Source organism: Lutra lutra, chromosome 4 (genome assembly GCF_902655055.1).
Source record: "Lutra lutra chromosome 4, mLutLut1.2, whole genome shotgun sequence".
In the NCBI taxonomy this organism is placed as follows: Eukaryota; Metazoa; Chordata; class Mammalia; order Carnivora; family Mustelidae; genus Lutra; species Lutra lutra.
Window position 1 is genome coordinate 7,133,439 of NC_062281.1, and position 22,044 is coordinate 7,155,482.

A 22,044-nucleotide genomic window follows, 5' to 3' on the forward strand; every position below is an offset into this window, starting at 1 on the left:
CCTGACTTACTTCCGACCCAGGCCGAGCCAGCTTCCTCAGAGACGGCCGCTTCCGGGACGGCCTCTCCCAGAGTCAGCACGACCTCCTCTCTGCCTGCCAGGAGCACCCGGACCATGGACCCCTCAGGCTATCTCCCGGACATCAGGTTGCTCATATTAGGAGTATGAATGGACGGACGGATTCGGCGATGTGTGAAACAACAGCAACAACAGAACATAAAATGGAAACCACAGAGGACCTCTCGGTTCCAACCTGGACTTGGCACCTACAGTGCATCTAGCCGCTGCTCAGGACCAAGGGTAAGGGTTTCTCCACAGGAAAACTCTGGATAACAATTACTACAGCTTTAAGTCTTAAAAAACACCCCATAATACAGTGTTTACTTTGAGTTTCCCACTTTACAAGCTCTGGCTACAACTCGAGCGCGGATGTGCCTGAGCTCTGCTCCTAAAACACTCACGTCCACGGCTGTCCACCGAAAGAGTTGGAAGTGGTTCACTGAGAGAAAATATTCAATTAATGGAAATCCTTTCACTGGATGGAGTTTCACGAACAGCACTGCCCTCTTGCCCCAGCAGCTGAAGGTACGTCGCGTCAGGTAACTGGGTGCCCACCACCACTCCGCCCACCATCACCAGCTTCCTTCAGCTCCTCTACACACTGACACCAGCAGGAGAGCTTTAAGCTTTTTCTTGGAACTGCCGCAAGTGCCAGATCAGCCTTCACAAAAGTCTGGCTTGAAACTCCCAGGCTCAATTTGGCGAGGCAGAAATATCTTTTCTCAGCGTTCTGGAAGCAGTGGAATTCTAAGCAGCCTACTTCAGATATTGTATGTGCTTGAAATAGACTCTGCTCCCTGTTAGACACAAATTATAATTTGTCTGCCCCCACTCTCATCAAAGCTGACAGTGAAAAACAATATTTGAGATTTTATTTCAGGTACTTTTACACCCATATTTTATTTCATATACTCGCTCATAATCACAAAGTATTAATTCCAGATTAATCACCTACCAGACTATGAACTATTTAAGGACAAAAAAAGTGTTCATCTTCCTATCTACTGCATATTTTGCATATAGTGTATCAAGCATAGTGGTCAATTTATAAGGTTTCTGTAAGCCAAGATTTGTTTAGTAATGAATCTGTCTATGAAATGTTCACAACATAGTTTCCTCTTTTCTAAGAATATGTATCTTCAGTTCTGCAAGTATGGCTGTGTAGGCTCTTAACAGGATGACCATTTATAGATAACAACTATAAATTCTTAAACTCCAGACAAAATACAAAAACCAATTGTCTGAAGCCTTTGGAGAATGATCAAAAGCAAGGGGATTCTGGAAGAGAGTCAAGACTTGGAAGACTGGGCCTGGACAAACTTACTGGTTTAGAGTTTTTAGCCTGGGTGGCAGAGTCTGAGGCAACCACAGAGCCGAAATGGGAGGGAGGGATACTAGGAAAGACAGAGTCGGGGGCGGGGGGCTCCAAATTTGTGTAAAAATCCGCCCAAATCTTGATCCCTAGGACCCTGTTGCCAAAAACAAATGCAGAAGTCAAACTAAGAACTGAACTGAGATGTGCACTCTACTCAACAAGTATGCTGTCTGAATCCAAAGTCACCGACATTCCTCAAACAGCAAAACAGAATCCAGAGTCTTGACAACACAACACTCACGATCCCCAGGGTACAATCCAAAAATTACTCGACACACAAAAAAACTGGAACACTATGCCTGACTATCAAGATAAGTTTATCAATTCAGGCCAAATCCAAGATGACTAGGATTTTAGAATTAGAGACTTTAAAGCACCTATTTTATCTGCACTCAATAACACAAAATAATGTAACACCTATAATGAATAAAAAGCAGAAAATCCCAGCAGAGAAAGAACAATTTTTACATACACATACTTGAATAGGAATCAAATAATAAATTCTGAAACAGATCGTTACAATGCCTGATATAAAAATTTATCTGATGGGCTTAACAGGAAAATGAAGATAATGTAAGAGATAATCCATGAATTAAAGATACAAAAGTATAAGTCAATCTGAAGAATGGGGCAGGGAGAGGGGAACAGAGAAAAGAGATAGAGGAACCATTCTGAAAATATCAAAATGGTGACCGTACGTGTAACTGGTTTCCAAAGGTGGAGAAAGAAAGGGGCATAAAAATATTTGAAAAAGTAATAGCTAAAATATTATGATGAAATAGATAAATCTCTTGTCAGCGGGTCGGGGAGGAGACAACAAAAGATGAAATGGAAATCTGATTAGCACTATGTCAATTAAAGACTTTGAATTCACCATCAAACTGAAGGCTCAAAGGGTTTCAGTGGTGAATTCTATCAAATACTGAGGATGAAACAGCATCAGACTGACATAAATTCTTTGGAGTTAAAAAAAAAAAAAAAGGAAAGGAACACTCCTCACTATATGAAACCAGCATAACACTAATATCAAAATCTGACAAATATGTTATATATGAAAAAAAAATTATAGGCCAGTATTGCCCATGAACATATAGGCATTTGAACCCAACAAAATATAAGACATAATAATAAGTAGGGTTTAACCCACGAATCCAAAGTTGGTTTAATTTAGACAAATCAATCAATAAAATTCACTATATTAACAGTGTAAAGAAGTAACCTTCTTCTATGTTCATTTCAATAGATACAGAAAAGGCCATTCAATGGAATTCACCACCCAGTCAGGATCAAATCTCTCAGCAAAACTGAGACAGAAGGGAACTTCCTCCACCTAACAAAGGGCATCTACAAAACCCCCTGGCTGTTACCACTCTTAATGCTTTCCATTCTGGTAACAAGGAAAGAAGGCCTAATCTCACTGCTTGTACTCAAGCATTACACAGAGATCCTAGCCAATACAATAATGTAAGGTAAATAAATAAAAAGCATAAAAATTGGAGGGAAAGAAGTAATCTGTTTTGTAGGTGATAAGACTGTACACACAGCATATCCTAAGTAATCTATAAAACAACTCATGAAAACAATTGAATTTGGCAAGGTAGCAGAATGTAAGGTCAATATACAAAATTTTCTATTAGAAGGAAAAAAATAGAAAATAAAATTTTAAAATATCCATTGTACAATATCAAAAAAACATAAAAAGATTTAAGAATGAATTTAACAAAATGCAAGTAAGAGTTTTACCCTGAAAAGTATAAAATGCTAATAGCAATTTAGAAATCTACTAATGGAAAAAAATTAAAAAATAAATAAAAATCTATTAATGGAAAGATACACCATGTCAAGGAAGAGAAGACTCAATGTTATTAAGATGTAGTATTTCCATAAATTAATACAGTGCAACTGTAATCATTATCCCAGCAGAATGTTTTGTGAAAGTTAATAAAATAATTCTTAAATTTACATGGAATTGAAAAGGACCTCTATATAAGTAGTCTTAAAAAAGAAAGGATAACGTTGAAGGGACTGCATCACTCAACTTCATGCCTTATTATAAAAAGCTACAGTAATGAAGATAGTATGGTAATGGCATACGAATCCATAAATAGATGAATGAAACAAAAATGAGTGTGCAAAAAATAGACCCCCCGCTTACAGAGTTATGTAATTTTCATCAAAGGTGCTAACACCATCAATGGGAGGAAAACATTTTTCAACAAAAGGTACTGGAAAAACTGGATATCTACATGGAGAGAAAATAAATTTTGAACCCTCTGCATCACAACATAAAGAAAAAGCAATTTGCAATGTATCATAGACCTAAAAGTAAAAACTATAATGGTAAAGCTTTTAGAGAAATACAGGAGACTAGCTTTATAACTTATAAACAAATCTAGCATCTCTTTGAAGCTGGCAAAGATTTGTTAGTTGACAGAAGGTAATAATCATAAGAGGAAAGAAAACTTGATATAGTAGACAGACATCAGGAAATTAAAAACTTCTACAGATCACAAAACACTATGAAGAAAATTAGAGGAAAGCCAGAGACTGAGCCAAATATTCACAAAATACATCTAACAAAGGACTTATTTTGGGACATTTAGAAAAGCTCCTACAACTCAATGACAAGAAGACATACAGACCATTTACAAATAGGCAAAGGACCTTAAAAGACACTTCGAAAACAGAAGATACAGGAGGGGCCAGTAAGTAAGTACATGAAATGAACACATCATTACTAATCAGGAAAATGCTAATAAACACCACAGGAAAATACCAACATACGATCCAAATGGTCAAAAATTCAACAGATTGAGAACATCAGACACTGATGAGGATACAGGGCCACTACAACTGGCTCGCACTGTTCCTGGAAAAGCAACAAGGTATGATCACTTTGGGAAAAAGTACGGCAATTTCTTGGAAAATTAAATACATAGCAAGTTAAATCTTACATGCCTATCTACTCAAAAGAAATAAAAACATAACCAAAAATGTATGAAAATGTATGAAAACTTGTATGAAAATGTTCACGGTAATTTAATCTATAATAACCTGAAACTGAAAACTGCCCTCGTGAATGAATGAATAAATTTATTGTTGCGTATTCAGATAACGGACTACTACTGAGCAGTCAAAAGTAATGGACTACCAATGTACACAACAGTATGCATAAATCATGCCCACGAACACTCAGCAGAAAGAAAAACAAGATAGAAAGAGTATCAGTGTATCAAGTCATGCCAAATCTAAAATGACCAAGATTTAGAATCAGATAGAAACTTTAAAGCACCTATTGTAATCATGTTCAATGACATAATGCTTACAATAAATGAGAAATAACATTTTTCTCTAACAGAGAAGTAGAGTAGATAATATTTTGAACATTCATGTGCTTACACTCAATGCTAAGCGTTTAATATGGATAATCTTATTTAATTCTTAACAATCCAATCTCATCTTACAAATTAAGAAATTAAAGTAGAAGTTACATAGGTTATCCAAAGTCACATCGCTAGGATGATTCAGAAGCATAGTTCTTTAGGGCTCCCTAACTCACATTAGAGTCAAACGGAAAAAGATAAGATCACTAGGTAAGTTTTTAATTTTTAATTAACTTTAAAAGTGTGCCTGTGTTGGTATGAGGTAGGGGAGGGCTATGCTAAAGGAAAACACCTCAAGAAAATACCAAACAGAACATAAACTCAACATCTGCTCCCTTGTGATTAGGTTTGCCACAACCTGCAAACCTCGCTGTCTTACCTTAGGGAACTGCTTTACAGGGATTAACACTTTCTGTCCCAGCTTCATGTTCTTATTAATCACCACATCGATGTACTTTTCTTCATCCTTGGCTTCTCCTTTTTGAAACTTTTCTATTTCTGTGGAGGAAAAAAGATAACCATGAAGTGTCTGATTTAGAACCCCAGAGGTTGGAAGTTCTTGTTAGCATTATTGTGGCATGATATCAAGTACAGAAATACGGACTATCCAATCAACAGGAGTTTTTCAAGAAACGGCATATTTCCCATTTTATCAAACCTCCTTCACCAGCAGGAAAAAGGCATGTACCATGGCTCTGCAAAGTCTAATCTCAACAGCCCACGCTAATGGAGGGAACAATGAACAAACTAAAAAAAAAAAAAAAACAGACACAAAAATAAGTTTCTTGGGGCCTTCTGGAATCCTAGTGAGAAGCTGCTCAAACCACTGAGAAGAGTTCAGAAAACATTCTCCATTCAGTGTTACCAAGTACTGACATCCCTATCCATTAGCTTCTGGCTCCCTGAGGCTTACACCACAGGAACTGATTCTTTATGATGGCATGAAAAGTCCCGCACAACTTTGTCCGTTGACCTCCCCAACCAAATCTACCCTTCTCACAAGTGACCCGTATCAACTACACGTTCATGTCTTCATTAACGTTCTTTTCGCTGCCTGTAATGTTATTATTTCAACGTCATACACCTCCTTCAAGATTCAGCCACACTGAATACTATTTTTTAATGTGTGACAACCCCTTTCACCAATGAGGCAGGAAGGAAGGAATCAATCCCTGCCACCTTGATGCTCAGAAAATACTTCATGTACAACTCTACTATGACTCCTCTTGAAAAGAAAATGTGGTGCCTCCATAGTTTATCTCTGTTACAGACAATGTCTGGAACCTCCCATTCACAGGTTGAAATCCTAATCCCCAACTTGATGGTCTTAGGAGGTGGGGAGTTCTCGGGAGGTGATTAGGTCATAAGGGTGGAGCCCTCAGGAGAAGGACTAGTGCCTTGCGAAAGAAACTCTACGCATGGAGCTCCTTCACCCCTTCTGCCACAGGAGGACACAGCAAGAGACCTGCTGTCCATGAACCAGGAGATGGGCCCTCATGTGACACCAAATCTGTAGGCATGTGAGTCTTAGACTTCCAGCCTCCGGAACTGTGAGAAATAAATTTCTGTTGTTCATCAGCTCCCCAGTCTCTGGTGTTCTGCGAGAGCAGGCCGAGTGGACCAAAATACTCTCCCACCAGAACATAAATCTCTCTTAGGTAAAAATCTCTCTCTTCATCCAATAAACATCTGCCACTAAGCACACACCACGTGCACCTCCCAGCCCCTGGAACATTTCAGATGCTGTTTCCTCATGCTGCTGCCTACAGCATCTGGCCGTCCAAGAGGTACACAAGCAGGTGTCTGAATGAGAGCTGAAGGGAATGTGTACATGCACTGCTCCTTCCAGAAGGACCACAAGATACGCAGGTTCAAGGAAGGGAACCACAGCATGGAGAAAGCCCAAAGATGGCATCTGGTATATAAAGGGGCAAACATATTCACTTGTTCTGGTTGTTGGGCTAGGAATACTTAAGAATTTAATATGTGCCACATTCATGACATAATTCAATCCTCACAAGAGTTGGCAAACAGGAAGTTCTGAAAGGTTACTTTGCTGATAGCAAAGGCAGGATTTACCTCCAGTTTTGCCTGACAATAAAGACAGTGTGCCACTGCTGTCTCTCCCACCATTTTTTATGTCATGTAAGACAGAAAATAAGATTTTCATCGCACCTTAGGATACATGGAGGCTCTGCTGACAGCTGGAGACTTCAGTCACCACTAAGGATCCCAATGGCATTGATGCCTCCCCTCCTCCACCCCCTACCCCTCCATCTGCTCCTCAGAGCTAAACCCCCAATTGTCTTGCTTGTATTCAGAGCTGACCTTGATCTCTCTTCTCCACAAGACCGTCTTGGCACCTATCATGAGAGTCCCGAATAAAGTCGTCCTTTCTATTTTAACAAGTATCAGAATAATTTTTTCTTTAACAATGCACGGTAAAAAGTCAGTATATATGTGGGACATAATGAAAAATATACATTTGGTCTTTGTCCCAGGTTCCTGGCACAGATTTCCCAGAACCCTCCGAGTTTCCTGAGAGACAGGAGTGCACTTTATCATTCCTAACAAGCCCCTTTCAACCATACAGGCCTTTATGCTAATGAGATGACTCTTGGAGGAAGAGGGAGCTGGCTGCCAGAAAAAGCAACCATGTGAAAAACCAAGCAAGTGCCAAGCTGGCGTGTTCAGCACTCCCACCCGTGGAGAGAGAAGAGGAGCTAGAAGGAGTTCAATCATCAGTGACTTAGTCAATTGTGCCCACATAATGAAAACACCATAAAACCCCCTCAACAACAGGGTCTGGGAGGGTGGTGCCTAGACAGGGCAGGGAAGCCCTGCGTCCTTTCCCCAACACCTTGCCTCCACACCCCCTCTTCTGTTTGGCTATTTCTGACTTGTATTTTTTAGAACAAACCATAATGGGAAGTAGAATGCTTTCCTGAGTCTGAGAGTCACTCTAGCGCATTCCTGAACCTGAGGCTGAGTCGTGGAAGCCCCACGCTTGCAGCTCATCAGGCAGCAGTGTGGGTAGCCTGGGCACCCCATCCGCAGCTATGTCTGAAGTGAGGGCACTCTTGCGGGACTCAGGCCTCCTCCTTGGCGGCGGGGGGGGGGTCGTCCCCTAATGGGGGCGGGGGGGTCATCCCCTAACTCCAGGAGCCACTGTCAGAACTGAACTGGATGGAGTTGCTGGACAGCCAGTTGGTGCTAGAGACAGGGCTGGTGTCAGGAGACACTACACAAAAGGGATTACGAGTGCGGGGGAGGAAGATGGAGGCAAGCAGGAAAAGCCCGGAAGAAAATACTAAACTTCCAAATAAACTGATTCTTTTGTCTGCTTTCTTGTATCATCCTAGGTTTTCATCCAGAAAACGGATTCCAAACAGAATCTGTATGGGAACAATGTACACGAAGATAGAAGAATGTGAAATGCAAAGATTTACTTGGATGATTCTTGTTACTGTTGTTGAAAACACCTTTAAGAGTACTTTGAATTTTGACTTTTTCCTATAAAAATGAAATATATACATGGTAAAAATTTAAAACAGTATAACAGGATACAAAATCAAAAGAAGAGGGTTCTCCCACACCCATAGTCCAGAGGTAAGGACTGCAACAGTATCATACACTCTTCCAGAAGTTCTCCAGGAATGCATGAGGACACACTTGCACGTGCATACGCACACACACGGGGTTTAAACTTGGAGAACTGGTGTGCATGAGTTAAACTAGTTTCATTTTCCTCGGTAAAGAACAATAAGTCGCATGCCATCTGCTCCATCAAGTGTAATAATTCATGACTTCAGCTTTAATTAGAAGAAAATTAATTCCACATTTTTATTTATGCATTTATGCTACAATTGGAAATGCCTTTAGCATATAAGATTCAACAAAATTAGATATAATTGGTAGAAAGAAAAAAAGAACTTTTAACATACATAAATGTTTGTTAAAATAGGTGTGATTACCTATTTTCAGATAACACTGCATTTTTATGATTTTGAGCACTCTTAACATATGGACAACACGTAACTTCAGAGTCAGCATTCAAATGTTATTTCTAGCATCAGTGACAGTAAACATTTTAAGCAACACATAAAAGCATAAAGATTAAAATATTAGAAAAATATGTATTTTACAATATATTACATTAAAGTTTGAGATACACCTATGATTTTGGAAGGGAAAATAAATTTTTTTAAAAATATATAAAATATCTAATTTCCTCTCTAGACCATCAACTTTGAAAATGTTCTGCTCCTAAAATATCTTGTTACTTTAAGTAAGCTTTGAATTATGTTAAAATAAAGTATTTCACTGTATAAGATTTATTTGAAAATTGTGAAGGCCTGAGGCCATTCCACGAGCGTGCTGGTCTGCAAGGACTGGACTCAGCCGACTGCACAGCGGCAGCGGCAGAGGGAGCCCCAGTCCCCAGGGGGTCCAACGCGCCTGGCTTAAACCACAGCTACTGTACTTTCCCCAGACCTTCCAGCTACCAAATTCAAAACTGGTCAAAACTTCTGTGGTCTTTTTAGGGACTATTCATTCAATCAACAATTTTGTAATTTCCACCTGACTGAGGATTGTAAGTAGTCTCATGTTTTCATTAAGTCCCATAAAATACAATGCAAAAAAAAAAAAAAATCAGGGGCGCCTGGGTGGCTCAGTGGATTAAGCCTCTGCATTCAGCTCAGGTCATGATCCCAGGGTCCTGGGATCGAGCCCCGCATCGAGCCCTACATCGGGCTCTCTGCTCTGCAGGTCGGGCTCTCTCCTCGGCGGGGAGCCTGCTTCCCCCCTCTCTCTCTGCCTGCCTCTCTCCCTACTTGTGATCTCTGTCTGTTAAATAAATAAATAAAATCTTTAAAAAAAAAATCAGGGGGAGGGGGATTGTACAAAATGATGTATGAAATAATGGAACAGCTTTCTGGTATTTACGCCTTTCCCTTCCTGGGAGTTTCATTTTCCAAAGCTCATGTGACCACCTCTCTCATCTTCCGTAGGGAAGGAAAGGTACTTGACCCCCCCCACAAGGTGGATATGACCTCTTAGTTAACTGTAGCTAGTAAAGGCCAACCATAGAGAAAATCCAATCCAATTTCTGAGGTCGAATGCATGAGGGATTTGACTTTTGTTACTAATCCCCGGATTACATTTGTTACCACACAGTGCAGTGTACCAATGACATCTCCCAGCTCAGAAATAATAAGCAAATGTGTGATTAGGTTTTAGATAATGTAGGGGATTATAATGTTATGCTTGCAAACCATGGACATCTTTTTTTTTTTTTAGGATTTTATTTATTTGACAGAGACACGGCGAGAGAGGGAACACAAGCAGGGGGAGTGGGAGAGGGAGAAGCAGGCTTTCCGGCGAGCAAAGAGGCCGATGCAGGGCTTGATTCCAGGATGCTGGGATGAGGATCTGAGCCAAAGGCAGATGCTTAACCACTCAAGCACCCCTGCAAACCATGGACATCACATTTCTGTCATCCCAGAAGTCTAGGGTCAGTTACAATGTCTTTTTTTTTTTTTTTACAATGTCTTTTTTATTTGTTCATTTCTTTTTTGTTTTTGCCTTGGGTGACTACAGAGCTTCCTAAGCAATGGCCATTTACCTTTTTATTTTAGCCCATCAAATATAGTAAAGTCCACTAATCCTCTACGAAACAGCCAAATTACCTTTGGATTTACATGTGTTAAATTTTCAGTTATTCATTTAAAATATTAAATAATTAGAGCACTATAAATTTTCATTAAAAATGCTTACATTCAGGGCACCTAGGTGACTGTCAGTTAAGCCTCTGACTCCTGATTTCAGCTCAGGTCATGATCTCAGGTCCTGGAATTAAGCTCTACAACAGGCTCCATGCTCGCTGGGGAGTCTGCTTGAGAGTTTCTCTCCTTCTCCCTTCCCCTTGCTCTCTCTCCCCCTCAAACAAATCTTCCAAAAAAAAAAAAAAAGTTTAAATTCTCTCACAGAATCAAGCACATTTAAATTGATATCTTCCTTTTTCCGAGCAATTCCATTTCTAAGAATTAACCCACAGACATGCTTAAATGTAAAATATTACGTACAAAGCTTCTAGCATTGTCTTTAATAGCAAAACACTGAAAATCATCTAAATGTGTATTAACAGGAACCTGGTTACAGAAGCTAGGACACACATGCACTATGAAATAGCAGACAGCTACTTTACAAGATCAAGAACTCTCTGTTCTGATAGCAAAAGGCCCCCACCAGATACATGGCTGAGTACACACAGACACACAGACACACAGACACACACACAGTGTAAAACGATACAACAACATATGTTCGTATTCACCTGCATATGCACAGGAAACACCTCTCTACTTACAGATAAGAAACTAGCAACACTGATAACTAGCAGACATGAGGGAATCAGGTGACAATAAACAGGACTTTATCTTTTATGTTGTTTCACACTTTTTTTAAAGATTTTATTTTTTTATTTGACAGACAGAGATCACAAGTAGGCAGAGAGGCAAGACAGAGGGAGAGAAGGAAGCAGGCTCCCCACAGAGCAGAGAGCTCGATGTGGGGCTCGATCCCAGGACCCTGGGATCATGACCTGAGCTGAAGGCAGAGGCTTTAACCCACTGAGCCACCCAGGCGCCCCGTTTCACATTTTTTTTTAAAGATTTATTTATTTGACAGAGAGGAGGCAGCGAGAGGGAACACAAGCAGGGTGAGTGGCAGAGGGAGAAGCAGGCTTCCCTCGGAGCAGAAAGATGCCCGGCTCCATCCCAGGACCCTGAGCCAAAGGCAGACACTTAACAACAGAGTCACCCAGGTGTCCCTGTTTTAAATTTTTGAAACATGAATATTTCACCCATTTAAATTACATAAAAATAAAATTCTAAACATCTTATAAAATTTTTGAAAATAAAAAGAAGAGAATAAAAATTCATAAAGAAAGGGCCATGATTATATTTTGCATCTTGGCTAGTAACCCAGAGCCTTACTCTCTCTTGAACATTCATTTTAAGTTATTCACTCCTGTGTTATTTTACTGGAACTGCAGGGATTTACCCGGGTTGCTTATTTCACTGGAAGCAACAGGCAGGTGTCCAAAAATGACATATAAAACATTTTATTTTATTTGAGAATCCGGTTATTTTAAATGCAATAAGGTTCACTTAGGTGAGCAGTTCCCTTAGGTGAGTCACCTACCCAAAAGCAAGGACTGGCTGGGTTCTGATATGTTGAGGACAGGGACTAGCAGCTGGGAACAGAATAGAGAGAATGTGTGGCACGGAAACAGTAATACGACGCACACGGTGCTGCAGGAAAGGGGCCGGCAGCTTTGGAATTTGGGCAATTATTTGAAAAGCTAGCTCCAAGGTAAGGAATGGAGTTTGTCAGGCAAGGAAATGAATTCTTCACTGAAGGTAAGTAGCCCTGTGTAACACGAGTTCACATTCGCTCATTCGATGAGTCAGACTGTACAGTTGATAGATGGAGTTTTACTAAGATAGCAAAACCTATTTTCCCCTTTTCTCTTCAAACAGTACAAAATGGAATAGATCAGACAAGTAAGGACGACAAGATCCTGCCATCACAGAGCCCGTCAGGGAAGAAGCATGAACTACTCCATTTCCTGACTCCAAGTCCTGGCTTCCTGCAGAAGGATGGAACAGGTACAGGGTGAGACGAGGGGTCAGCACAGAGAAGAAGTGAGGACAAGAGCATAAAAGGGCAGGCCAGGTTCCTGAGGTCAAAACTGAGATCCTAACAGATCAGTAATGGGGAGCTACTACAGTTGTCAGGTGGGGAGTGTTGTGATGGAAAACATCCTTAAGGACATCCTGGCCACTCAGGAGCAAGTCACATGGATGGGATAGAAAGAGAAAGAAAGAGAGAGAGAGAGGCAGGTTAAAACACAACTAGATAATAAAACAGTCTGTTGGGATGAACAACCACTGTGGGACAGCACCAGACAGTTTATTTATAGTTGATGTGGACAGATGACAAATGTGAATGCTGTCAGAGGCAAAGTCTTCATATTTAGAGAAACCATCTAGTTTACTGAATATGCAATCAGAGAAAACACACAGGGACACACCTGTGCTCCTGTCCCCATGCTGTATCTCCTAACCCATAACACCCACTGTTGTCCATAGCTTCTAAAGCACCTCACCCACCATGTCATATGTAGGCTTTTGAACTTGGTCGCTAAGACTGGAACATTCTGTAGGCTTTTTGCCTTGAGGTATCTTCTCCTCAAGATATCTAGTTATTATAGTTATTATATATCTATATATCTATATATAACTAGATATATAACTAGATATATATCTATATATAACTAGATATATCTTGATATATATAGTTATTATATATCTAGTTATATATCAAGATATAACTAGATACATATAGTTATTATATATCTAGTTATATATCAAGATATTTAGTTAGATATCTCCAACTAAACTCTACTTCCTGGAAGAGCTGTCCTTGAATTCCCAGACCAGTTAGCCAAAAAAACACAGCACTCTAGCATGATGCTTACCAGAGGTCTAACCTGCTACTTCCTGTCTGGTTTCTCCAACAGACTGTCAGCCACCCCCTTTTCAATCCCTTTCATGATGCCTGGAATGTGGTGAGGGCTCCCACATACACGCTGTGAGACTGGACAGTGAAAAGAACTCATCGTTAAAATACACGTGCTTATAGCCTTACCTTTTATTCAGTCTTTTTGCTGCTCTGTCTCCCATCACCCTGACAATATTCCAGGACCGGTGAGCATTATTCACATTTTACACATGACATAAGTTTGAAAATGCGTTTCTAAAAGTCACCCAAACGCAAGCAACATCATCGAGACTCAAACCGAGGACTCTGAATGAGGACACTTTCCCAACATACTCCATCCACGGGTCATTAAAACATTTTATCTGGCTAACAACCCACTGGACTCGTAGCGCACAGTGTTTCTATAAAGGAAAAAATGCATTCTTTATACAAGGCCAATGAAAGAATGCATTAACAAACCCACACATCCCTGTGCTGAGCCCATACGGAATTGATCTTTTAGGTCAGAAACTGTTACTAGAAACTCTGAGACTCTGCGACTCTGCCTATTCCTAGAGCTTCTGTTCTTTCCCTGGGTGAATGATTCAAAAAAGAGGATTGCAGAAGGAAACACATGGCGTTCAAACGGGGTAATCTGAAGCAGCTTTAATTAAGGGCCAATATATTACAGGTGCAGAGAATCTACAATAAGAGCAACAAAGAATGGTCCCGCACTCTGGGGTTATCTAGCAAAGGAGGGGTGACTGCCCCAAGACATGAAGCACGAGGGGGCAAGGGAAGGCAGAGAAGGAGGCTGTATGGCGAGGGCAGCCTGACAGGGGTCACAGACTCCCACAGAGGGACACAGAAAACTCACGGTAACCTGACAGGGAAGAAGCCAAAGAGAACAAGCACCCTGACCTCGCCTCTCCCTCCCGACAGTCATCTGTGGGGCCTTCCACGGGGCAGGTACTGACCCAGCCACAAGCCAGAGGGCAGGAGTGTCTGCTAAGACGGCCCTCACGCCATCCACATTGGCCGCTGGGCACAGAGCAGAGTGGAGAGGCTGGAAAGAGGATGTGGCAAGGCAAAGGGCAGCTCTCCGGCCCTACATCTTCGGTAAAAACCAAAGGAGTCGTTAAAAGAATTTCTATGTCTCCTTTCCACGTGAGCTTACCACATGGAATATCACATAGCCAAAGGCTGACAAGTAATGACAGCTGTTTCAGGGGCCACTTCCACCAGTACTAACGAGGTAATTATTGTTATTATTCGATTGATAATCATTCACCAGGTACAGGGCTCTGTCTGACTTACAGCCTCTCTTTATTCTACCAAATCTATGATCTATCATGTCCATTTTACAGAATAAGACCACAGGGTTCAAATGGTTAACAAGTTTGACAGAAGTCAGGTAATTAGGATTTGAGTCAGGATTGACATCAAGGTCTATCTAGTGTCAAAGCCCATCTCACTAGTTGTTTAAAAGCTTCTTAGGGGGTACAAGGGTGGCTCAGTCAGTTAGGTATCTGACTCTTGATTTTGGCTCAGGGTCATGACCTCAGTGGTGGTCCACCTTGGGCTAGGCACTGAGTGGAGCCTGCTTGAGATTCTCCCTCTCCTCCTCTCTCTGCCCCTCCCCGGCTGATGCATGTGCGCTCTCTCTCTCTCTCTCTCTAAAAATAAATAAATAAATAAAAGTCACTTAGTAAAAAAATCATTTAAAAGGGTCATAAAAGTGTTGGTAAATAGCACCAATCAGACACAATAAAGTCCGAGTGGGGACAGAAATGCAGCCAGAGGAGCCCCTTTCCAAGCACCGCACCCTCTAGGAACCAATTAGGGAAGACAGGGCTCAGCCCACACAAGGAGGAGAATAACTACAAGCTCGACATGCAGAAACCCAGTTCAAAATAACACAAGAGCCCAGCTGGACAAGTGAAGCTGATCTTAAAAGATGTTATAAATAGTGTTCAAGGCCACTGCAAATTCTATTTGACAGATTACTAAAACGTTACTGTGGCTGCTGGTCTGAAAAGAAATTTTTTAACTTCCAACATGACAAATGTTTTCACTAAAGAATTATTTAAGTAATCCAAACCTAACTGAATACCTATTAGACTCAAACCAGAGCTGAATACACTAAAACCTGCCCAGACTATATTGATTCATACAGCTCATGATCTTGCAAATCATCTTCCATAAACAGAAATAAACGGCACCGCAGCATTGAGATGCGTTATCACTGTCTAACAAGGATGGGCAGACTCGTCACAAACACACACACATACCATCCAGGAAGCAGGACAAGAGCCAATACTCTAAATATTACAAATGTTTGGAAGTAAACTATTTTTATAAAGACAGATGTTTAGGCACAAATATCCTTAAATATATATATAACACATAAGCTTAAAACATATATAGAAAGAAAGGAAAATCAAACTGCTTCAAGAAGGAAGAAAGGTTGATAAAGAGGAAGGGAGGAATTCCTTCTACTCATCATAGATAATTAACAAAAGTATAGCAGTAGTATAGGCGCCAGAATTTATCTGTTCTCTTCCAGGTAGTTAATCCATGTCACACTGCAGCAACGCAGCTGTGATCTTCCCTGTACAGAAAGGGAAGAGCTGCTTAGAGACCTCCAGGGGCAGAGCTGAGGTCCCAAACATAGTCCCGACTCAGGACCCCAACCACCGTTCATCTCTTCCTAAAGCTATGCTCGCTCCAGTTTCTGGTACTACTGTAGCACAGGGATCTTGACTTTGAATGAGAAAAAAAAAATGCTTTGGATTATTTCATTTTTGCAGAAAGTCACCAAGCTATTGAAAATATCAAAAGAAATAACGTTTATCACAGTGCTTTAAAAACTATTACATATAGAATAAATATAGTCTAGCATCTCTCACTTAACACAGTGTTTAATTTGCAATGATTGATTTACAAGTATCTCATTATAGAATGGATTTCGAGAAGAATCTGTGAAAGCTATATGATTCTAAACAAGAGCTATAAGATTCCAAAGAATCAAATCCAGGTAACTTCTGAACACTACTCAGAATTATTACGAACATTTTGTCAAATTCTTTTTAAGGAAAGAAAAATGCACTGGCATCTCCAATGCACTGGCATCTCAATTTCTCCTGAAATATATGCAGTCAATCACCAAACAAAGAAAAAAACCATCATACGAAGACACAGCATGATCAATTCAGTGCCTCAAGGGGAAAGACTCAAAGACCTTCAGAAATAAGTAGATTACTAGATTTTGGTTCTAAATTCTAACACTTTTCAAAATAAACTTCTAATTACAAAAGGTTTTTCCCCCCTCGCAATTTTAAAACAATAAAGACCAAAGCATGTAAACCAGAGCTGAGATGCCCCTAAAAGTGGTAGAAGGTGTCTAACAAGTTAAAAGAGTTCCTACACGCGAGACAGCACACTGGAGGCTCTACCTACATTTACTGCCCCTGACTTCTCAGAGCGATGGGGCAGCGATCATCACCCTTTTCTCTGACACCCGATCAGCACCAGAGCTGACAACGGACTGCAGGATTATGGACTCTCAAAGGTTTTGCTTCTTCTGCAAATTACCATACAACTTCGGCTTCAAAACCAAACAAAACCGTCCAAGCCAACAGGTAAGCACAAGAGATTAAATTCCACCACCAATAAATCAACAGAATGTTATAGGAACAGTCCATCGGCTGCATTTACGGAATGCCCAATGTTTACTGAGAAACACGACAGAAGCAACAGAGGGAGTTAAAAACATAATAAATGCACAATAGGGCAAACACATTTCCAGCCTGCTGCTATGCAGAGTGGTGAAGACAACAAATGACCCGGGCTCAGGCTCACCCATGGTTTTACCAGTTCTAAAGGTGAATGTTGGCAAATTTCTATTGACCCATTTTCATCTGGTAGCAAAGAAAGTTCAGAAGTATTTATTGGCATTGGCTACAAAGAATGGTTCAGCTTCCCCTTAAATCACCCGAACACGGGAGGCAGGGAGAGGCTAGGAGTTCTTGTCTCCCCACACAGACCAGTACCACGGCTGCTCCCTAGGCTTCGGGGCTATTCTTGATAGAACCTAAGACATCTGTCCAATGAAGATTTGGTAAACCCACAGATTAAATGCAGAAAACACTACATGAGGTTAATTCAAGTTAATAATGATTTAAGTTGGTAACTACTGAAAGGAAGGATGGGAATAAGTACTAAAGACTGAAATAAGGAAACTCTACTTTTTAGTTATACCTGCCTGAGGGTTACACGACACTTCTCACTTTTAATTGCAAACATCATTAAGTATACTGCAAAAGACCAGCTATCTTAAACAATTATCAGGCTCCAGAGGTCACCAATTAGAACCCTGCAAGGATTTGAATTAAAAAAGGTTTTATGATTAGGTGAAGTAATGATCCAAGAAAGAGATTAGTTCTGTTCCGACTGTACTCATTATAAAACCCATTTCCTTTGTGTGAAGATTCAGTGTCTTTCTCATTTATCCTGCTGGCATTACCACACATGGAGATAGAAATATGACTGTACTAATGATATCCTATAACAACCATATAATGCAAGCATTTTGCTATTACTTTCATATCTAATAAGATTACCAATGAATATTTTCTATTGGCTAGAAATTCCAAATACAGACTCTGTGGCTATGATGGACTATTTGAAATAAATTCAAAGCAGAATATAATCATGCAATGTCTAGATAGACATTTTTAAGCCAGTTTTATAATCATAATCAGTCTCTATTTATACAGCAAAAAGTCAGAGTAATTAAATCATAAGACATTAAATCATATTTTTCATAAGCTGATAAGGGTCACTTTTATAAAAAGAATACAAAAAAATTAATAGCACATCAAGGATTGCAACAAGATCCCAAAGACCACATCTACTCTGACACTATTTAAAAGTGTATTAACAAAACCATGGGATATGCTAGAATAATGAACATGGCTAAAAACAACAACAACAACAGCAACAAAAAACATAGCTTAATATTAATACAAAACGTAAAAGATACCTAAAAATACTGTATTTCCCTCATAATTCAATGTCTTCTAAGATACCTGAACAGTGCCAAACAGGCATTAAATACTTTAAAAGCAAAATGCAGTAATAGCAGAGACAAACATTTTGTCACTCAAACTTCATCATCATGGAAGCTAAGACACTGATTAAAAAAATGAATCTGGATGCACTTTAACGGTCCCAGCTTTTGAAGACAGGAACATGCCAACACAGACACATACAGTTCACTGGAAATGAGGACAAGCTTCCCAGGCCAGCAGAAAGCTGGGAAGAGTTACCCACATGAGGTCATTCTCCAGCTACATTTTGTCCATGGCTTCTCCTTAGGAGTCAGATGCCGGCTCTTCACAGTGGACGTTCCCACTGGGAATTTTCTTAAAGGTATTTGTCAAGCAGGGTACAGATCTTCACTTTCTAAAGCAAAAGGTGCATTAAAATCCTCTAGGGATCTTACAAAAAATCAGCCAGGGTAAAGCCAGTCAATTGCATTTGTTTGTTTTCATTTTGTCTTTCAACCATAAAGAATTTAGTTAAGCAATTATGCAGGCTAGTGGGTTCCACTTGTCAAATCTCCTGACAACTGACTGATTCATTTTAAGGCTGAACATACAGATTACTTGTTACTTTCCAGAACTGGCCTACATGGCCTGTCCGGGCAAATGAGACAGGATCGAAGGACGGATACAGGGCTTTACTTTGACTAAAACCAGCAATTACTACCTTGGGTTGATGTCTGACAGTCTTCTAGTCTCTTGTCTTTGGCACTGGAGGTGGGATAATTTGTTGTTCTAGTCTACAAACGAGTTAACAAACTGAGATGAGAACACTAAGGAGAGCAGCACAGCCAGGAATCCAGAGAAGCATTCCTCTAGACCAGCTTGAAGAATCCCCCACTTCGTGTGGCAGCTGCCGGTCGCAGCAGACACACGGATACACAGTGGACCCTAAATATCACTGACTCATGAGAGAGGGAGAAGGAATGACTATGGGGAAAAGTCTAAAAAGACTCTGTAAGGCAGGAAATAATGGGGAAAAGCTGAAAAGTGCTGCCTGGGAAAACCAGCTGAAATAACTGAAAATTCTTATCCTAAAGGATAGCGTCATGAGAACTCATGAGAAAATAGAACGTACATACAGATATTTCTGTATGTCACACACTGGGGCTAGATCTGGTCAGGACGAAGTCCGGTGGTACAGTTAGGACTGAAAGGTAGACATCAGAGAGACAAGAGACTAATGACTAGTGATCTTCAGGAGAGTTGAAGTTCACCTACAGAGCTCTGCCCAACACAGATGAGCCCGACCAGACAGGAACATCACAAAGAGGGTTCAGTCATCGGACGGCAAGTCGAACTTGGGGGTTCTTTTCAACCCTGAGATTTACACACGTCCTTTATCACCTGTCTACCTGATCAGCTTTTACACACACAAAACTGTGTTCTTCATCACCACACCCCAGTACCTAATCCTGTGCACCAAATATACAACATGCGCTGAAAACACTTATTGAGTGAATGACAGAGAACGCTGGTATTCTCCACACTGACGGAGAGCACAACAAGACCTGATGAACTTTTAAGAATCCCCACAGGTTTACTTAACCCAAACGAAAGGCACCTGTCTATCTCTCGCTTCTATAAACAGTCTCTGCCACTTCCTAAGCTGCGGTCTCTCCATCTGTATGCAGACTTGCCGGAGGAGAGACTGGGGGCTGCTGACTCTTCCCCTTTGGCTTCCAGTTCTGGGCAGCATGCCCACATGCGGTTTCCAATTCGAGCCATGACACTGGTTCCCCCACCGTCCCAGAGCCACACTCACTGTATTTCCTCAGCAAGCCAGGACCCTCCACTCAGAAGCCCAAGTCCCGGCCCTTGAGCTCCCTTGTCAAGCTCCCTGAGTAACACACAGACGGGGCCTTGGTCCCAGCTCCATGGAGCTCTTCCTCCAAGTTTCCTCAGCTCCCCACGCCCTAAGGATGAGGGTCTGACTACTGTGACTAGTCAATGTCACTTCTGTGTCCTCGCTTGCTTTTCCAGCCACGTGTCTAACCAACTCGGGGTTTCAGTACTATGTGCCAGGTCCCCTGCTGGGCCTTCACTGGGGCCCTCAAGGGTCCCATCCGAGAACAAAACAGGCAGGGAAGTGGCAGGGAGCACAGGGGCTGGAAGGGTAGCCTGAGCTTGACCACCAGAGCATCTCTGGCAAGTCCCTTACCCTCTCTGAGCCCTCATTTCCTCACATATAAAAATGAGGAGAAACCCAGGCTTCTGGGATCTGCCCCTGACACCTGGGGTTGGGAGTTGCTAATCGAATGGCACTGAACCGCTTCTAATTTGATCCTTCCAGTTCCGTATTGCTTGGAAACTCAATTAAATTCTAGACTGGTTATTTGTTAATGGTAATGAGGCCCCAAAGAAAAGGCCAGACAGCTTTCCCGGGCACACAGCATACTTGTGCGGCGTCTCTGTCACCCGCTGAGAATGCAGTCTTACTGCCTTGGCCTCAGAGGTCTGAGAGGGCGAAGAGCAGAGGCTAGGAAGCAGGACGGAGGTGGCGAGCTCCTTCCCCACTCCACCCCGACTGTACCGTGAAGATCACAGCAAAGCTGGGAAAACCGGCATCTCTGTAATGACATCAGCATAGATGTTCTCTATACAATGGAGCCATAATGAGTATCCTGGAGGCTGAATTATCGGAACTAAATTTCTGATTTCCCCTGTGAAAAGCACAAAACACAATATAATCTGGGAATGCGCGATGCAGGTGACGTCTACCTTCAGAAGCACACCTACCCGCATTCTAATTTGAGGAACGCAGAGTAAATTCCTATGAATATATAACCATTCAACGCATTATTGAGAGGGAAAGTGTTTATCATCTTCAAAACATTTGCTATTCCAGGAACTAATTAAGTTTACAAACTGTGTTGTGAATACCAGAAGGCAGTAGATGTACAAATCATACTGTTAATTATGCCTCTGACAAAGAAACTGTATCACAGGTATTACATGCAAATGCTACAACCAGCCAAGTCCTTTAAATTCCATGATCTCAGGTTTGCGAACAAATGAAGCCAAAGCATGAGCATAAAACGAATGTAAAATTAAGTTGCTCAGAGGAAAATTCAAAAATAGCCCCAACTGAATGCTTACTCAGGTTATCTGTCACCTGCTTTTGCTTATGGTGCTCCCAGAACAGCATATTAACCTACAACCTCCAGACAAACACAACTGTCTAGCTTTCTGACACCTGTAATAAGAGTATAAATTAATGATGATATGGAAAGAAGAGCTTAATTTAGTGAGACCTGAAGTGATAAAAACGAATAAAAACATGGGTTCAAACCATAGATCAGCACTTGCTTACACTATGACACTGGAAAAAAAGGAAAAAAAAAAAGTCAAAGGGTTCTCAGTCCCCTTGACTATAAATCAGGGACAGTGACATCTACTTCTGCAGCTACATCACATGCCAGGCCTCGACACTGCACACAGCAAATTCTAACCTCCCACACATCCCATACTTCTGCATATTCATGTGAGCAGAGGTATATATGAAGAGAAGGCTAATAAAACTTCAACGAAAAGTTTAAATATTAATTTAATTAGCAGACAAAGACTTGCAGAG

General features: G+C 41.0%; 1 protein-coding gene across 3 annotated transcripts in view; it reads right to left on the reverse strand.

The window, feature by feature from the left end:
- Positions 1-22,044, reverse strand: part of KHDRBS3 (KH RNA binding domain containing, signal transduction associated 3) — a 184,105-nt gene that overhangs the window by 117,364 nt on the left and 44,697 nt on the right. For all 3 annotated transcript variants that reach the window (XR_007126577.1, XM_047725506.1, XM_047725505.1), the window contains exon 2: positions 5,198-5,316. Coding sequence is in view for 2 of the 3 variants with exons in the window: in XM_047725506.1 (XP_047581462.1) it covers positions 5,198-5,316 (119 nt within the window). In the remaining variant the exon portion in view is untranslated. The remainder of the gene's footprint in view (positions 1-5,197; positions 5,317-22,044) is intronic.